Below are 4,549 nucleotides of genomic sequence, written 5' to 3' on the forward strand. Positions count from 1 at the left end.
GAGGTGAGCTAGAGGGAGGGAATCATTTCATTGGTTTTGGGCAGAGGCTGAACACAGTGATGCTATTCTTCATTGGAGCTAAAGTCCTTTGTATTCACCACTGCATTGATAGCTAGCACTGACATTTCAACAATGTATTGTCATTAGATCCGGTAATCATAACCCCCCCCCATCACACACATACACACACACACACACACATACACTTCATCAGCATGCGTAGCAGAAACATCCAAAGGCCCCAGTGTAGTCAGAGCAGCGCTTGTTCATGTTCTTGTTGTTGAAGAAACAAAGATGAAACGCTCGCGGCCATTCCCCCTCTGAACTGGCGCTTCCTGTCACCTTTGGGGTTTTACCATCAAACCCCTTTTCCCATCCAGGTTATTAAATATGCCCCAAATATCAGTGATTACCCCAGTCTTCCCTAGGCACGTGTGTTTCACACTTCAAAGCTTTCCTCCCAACAACCCCCATCTCAAGGATCCACTCAACCAAGTGTAATGCAAATCACATGAATGGAGGTCATAGTTATGATATTTATGATAAAAAAAAATCAATACTTCCTCTGGAACAGACTGACCAACCTCACCATCAGACCCACACCTGTTGTCATCCCTTCACATTAGGTGAACTGGTTATCCACTCCCTCCCTCCCTGTGGGTATTCTCCTCATCCTTTAGTCATAGTAGAGAGTAGAGTGCTGAACGTTCTTGTCCTCCTGCTTCCAAGTTCTTGGAAGCAGGAGGTAGTACAACCCATGGCCAATTTGTCATTGTTTTAGTACTGTTGTTGTGGATTAGTTTTATAATGAGCGACGTTGTACATGAAATGTGTGGCATTATACTGAGAAGCTTAACCCTCACTCAGAGATAAACCAAAAAATAAAACTCTGCTCATTTGGAGCCATACATATATATACATGTACAGGAGGCCTAATCCTCTCTCGGTAGCGATCATCATAAATCAATGGCTGTTCAGAACGAGCTCCACAAATCAGCACATCCCGCCACACCATTGCGTTACAATATAAGCTTCAGAGAAGCTTAACACGCTCTCTGACACCGCAGTCAACCGCTGCCGGGACAGAGCTTGCTGTCCAGGGCTGTAGAAAAGATGCAACTTGGACTTGCACGACCAAGTTGTATGCATGAGGGAGTTGGGGAGGGGCTGGACCAGGGCCAGGTTGCGGCTGAACCTAGATATAGAGCCGGACTAGGTCGCCCGTTTGCTTTCCAGTGAGCAGCCTCTCCATATTTCTAGCCTGGTTGGAGTCAGGCCATCAAGGAATTGTCCCCGGCATGATATGTCTTTGCAGCCTGAAAAATAGGGGGCCCTGCCCTAAGGCCCTTTACAGCCTTCAGTGACCTTGGGTCCCTTTGAATGGGTTGTGTTTGCTTGGCCCAGCGCCCATATAATCTGCACCAGTATTATTTTATTTATTTGACCAAGTGGGCTCAGGCATTCCTCCTTCCCGGAGGCAGGTACGGTTGCCTCCGAATTGGTGGAGAATTTTGAAAGGTTTGGGGCGCCACCTACAGTCCACTGAGACCAAATGAGCAGTTTTTTGTCCAACTGTGTGACCTCTTAGAGATCCATAAAACACGTACGACCCCCTACCACCCTCATCAGATAGTTCAGTCGTTTCTGATCTACTGGAACAGACGGGCTGTACTGTGACACACCTTTTCAAAACAAGACATTTTTTATTGCTTTCAATGTTAAATACATGATCCTTGAACTATGTACAAACAAGATGGATAAGAAATAATCACAAATTGTGTAACATTTAATAAAAATAGTAAATATATATACAGCTCTCTTGGGGACAATATTCACATAACTTCCTGATATGGTATCGGCTAAAAGGGCCCATAGACTACCACCAGGGATAAGTGCTCAAGGATAAATACCTTACTCCGAGACCAGAAGATTCCAGTTTCTACCATCCTAATCCCTTAGAAATTCTATAATCTAGGTGCAGCCATATTTAGCTCTGTTGGTTCCTTCTTTTATTGAATATCCCTAGACTCGTAACCCACTTAGTGGCCAAGCAGTGAACTACACACTTTGGGGTATATGGGAGCAGGGAACAGAGCCCTCTGACAGAATACAGTGTCTGTCCACGACTCACCGTTATTCAAATGTAATCGCCAATCATGCAGCAATTTACCTAAAATGCAATTGCATTAAGTGAATTGAACCATCACCTGTCGTCCCGGGACAAAGTAAACGGCAGCAGATAAACAGGGAGCTTGTCAATTGTGTGCAACGGGGGTGAGCTTTTCATATAGGTATCCAAATATTTGACGTTTATGCTACAGTTGCAACACAGAATTATGGAATCGATTAGCTGGACGTGAATGGAAATAGGAGAGTGTTGAATTCGAGAAACGTGGAAACCATTCCATCACGGACTGGATCTCAAAACACTGAATGACCAAGAACCTTCAAAGAATTGCCCAATACAACTAAACAAAAGGGCTCGGGCTGAATGCAACTACGGAATAGGCCTCAAATTCTCCATTTGGGTGGCTCTCAACCCCTTTCATGCTGGATGTTTACCACACACCCAGCTGAGCTGAGGCTGCTGGCCGAGGTCGGCCAGGTCTCGAGCAGAGAACCAGCTGCACTGGCAAGCGTAGGCCCGTTTCCCTCTGCTCCTCCTCAGCTTTGCTCGCAGCCTCTCCCCATCTGGCATGTTGTTCCTGGAGAGCGCACACACACACACACACACACACACACACACACACACACACGTATCCGTTTCCAGGTTGATCTGCAGGAACCTTCACGTTAAAGAGCAGGTGAACCAAAACCTAACCCTTTTTAAAAAGGTTAGATAGAAGGTTTAGATAGAAGCGCACCGGTGTAATTTTAGTTTGACGACATTCTCTTGCAAAACCAAATAGTTCATAGTCTTGGTGTCAAGACTGGACATTGGACAATATTTCACACTATTATCGCTGATGTTGATACTCAACACGTTTTTTTCCTAATATCAAGGGTTAGAAACATTTTCCAATGTGTAAACAACACTAATCTGAAATAAATCGTCTTTCAATGAGCTGTTCAGATTAGGAAGCATAAAAGGAAATATTCAACGTCAAACTAAAATCATCATGGCGGATATCTTTGTGTGGGTTCCGACCCAAGTATATTAAATGTCTCTTAAACTAATCAATCCGATTTTTCAGAAGGCTATAAAAAGCAAAATAGGCAAGTGGTCAATGTTACAAATTCAGAATATCCTAGTGCTATCCCAGGGATAACATGAAAAAAATCAACGTAAAGCCACGAGACATGTATCTTTAGAGCTTAGTGCAGCCATCATCACATTGGCCAAACATGATGACCAAATTACCCTTCTTGAGTTTTAGATTCGGCTATTAGGTTAAATGCTTTTAGAAGGGTTTGGATAATGAACTCATTCAGCAGCTATTTCAATCTTTAAAGGAGTTCAAACGAAACCCAAAAGCTCTACCAACATATAATAACGGGATGGTAATTTGATAAAACATGAATAGAAGACGTAGCAATGATTTTTCCTTTTATGGTGAGCCATTACCCACAACAGTGCCTCTGAGATTTCTCTTCAGGTGAAATAGTGCTAGTCCTGCCATGCAATTTAATCACAATTTTGCAAAATGTTCAAACCACCTTATTGTTGGAAGTAGGCCTACCCTTATACTCTGGAAGCCATGTGTCTTTGGAAACGTTTAGGCTACATTGAAGCTCTGCCCAAACAGTTGATCCGAAAGCCACTGGCTTCCATGCAGCAATCTTACGTGACATTGTAGTTGTGTTTTTGGGGTTATTAAAATAACACTGTAGAAATCAAAGTCAAAACATTCAGTTGATAAAGAGGAGATTCTGCAGCAGCGGTCTCCCCTGGCTCAGATTCAGGCAGGGAGCAATCTGCTCATATGAATGTGTGCGTATTGTTTTCACTTTTTATTTTGCAGATTAGTCTTATATTCGATCTGAAAACTTTATAATTATTCAAATCTTGACATTATGTATTTGGGCCAGCCCTAGGGAACATGTTTCAATCGTACAACTCTTACATCACTGCTGTCCTCACCTGAGGAATAGATAGTCACAGGCGGAGTCCCATTCCTGGTCTTCAAACATCAGGACCCGGAAGTCACAGGATGTACACCTCAACTGGTCACACGACCTGTTGACCAGGGTCAGAGCTCAACTGTTAATAGTGTTAATAGTAATAATTATTGTCTTATAATGTTTTCCATATTGTGTAAAGCGTTTGTTATCCAATGAAACCTACATCTCCAGTCCTCTAACACAGGTAACAAAGTAGGAGAAGTATACAAAATATATCAAACGAAAAGCTAATTCAAGCACCTCTGTGACAACAAAGTTCCAACTCCATACGGGATCGAGGTTCCACCGAGGAAAACAGGACGGCATCTGCATGTCAAATAAAAAGAATCATTTTGCTATTTTTTTTATTAAACTATTGTTGTGAATATTATTATACCATCAGGTTTCATCCCTTACTAATTATAGAATAATCCCCTACACCTTCCCT

At 42.7% G+C, this 4,549-nt stretch overlaps 1 protein-coding gene across 3 annotated transcripts in view; it reads right to left on the reverse strand.

Moving 5' to 3' along the window:
• Window positions 1-1,723: 1,723 nt before the first annotated feature.
• cfap418 (cilia and flagella associated protein 418) overlaps window positions 1,724-4,549 on the reverse strand; it is a 3,880-nt gene continuing 1,054 nt past the window's right edge. For all 3 annotated transcript variants that reach the window (XM_079733258.1, XM_079733257.1, XM_079733259.1), the window contains 3 exons: window positions 4,363-4,428; window positions 4,082-4,177; window positions 1,724-2,705 (listed from right to left, as the gene is read on the reverse strand). In XM_079733258.1, the coding sequence (XP_079589384.1) occupies window positions 2,546-2,705; window positions 4,082-4,177; window positions 4,363-4,428 (322 nt within the window). In that variant the 3' untranslated portion in view covers window positions 1,724-2,545. The remainder of the gene's footprint in view (window positions 2,706-4,081; window positions 4,178-4,362; window positions 4,429-4,549) is intronic.

This window comes from Pollachius pollachius (assembly GCF_949987615.1).
Source record: "Pollachius pollachius genome assembly, chromosome: 1".
In the NCBI taxonomy this organism is placed as follows: Eukaryota; Metazoa; Chordata; class Actinopteri; order Gadiformes; family Gadidae; genus Pollachius; species Pollachius pollachius.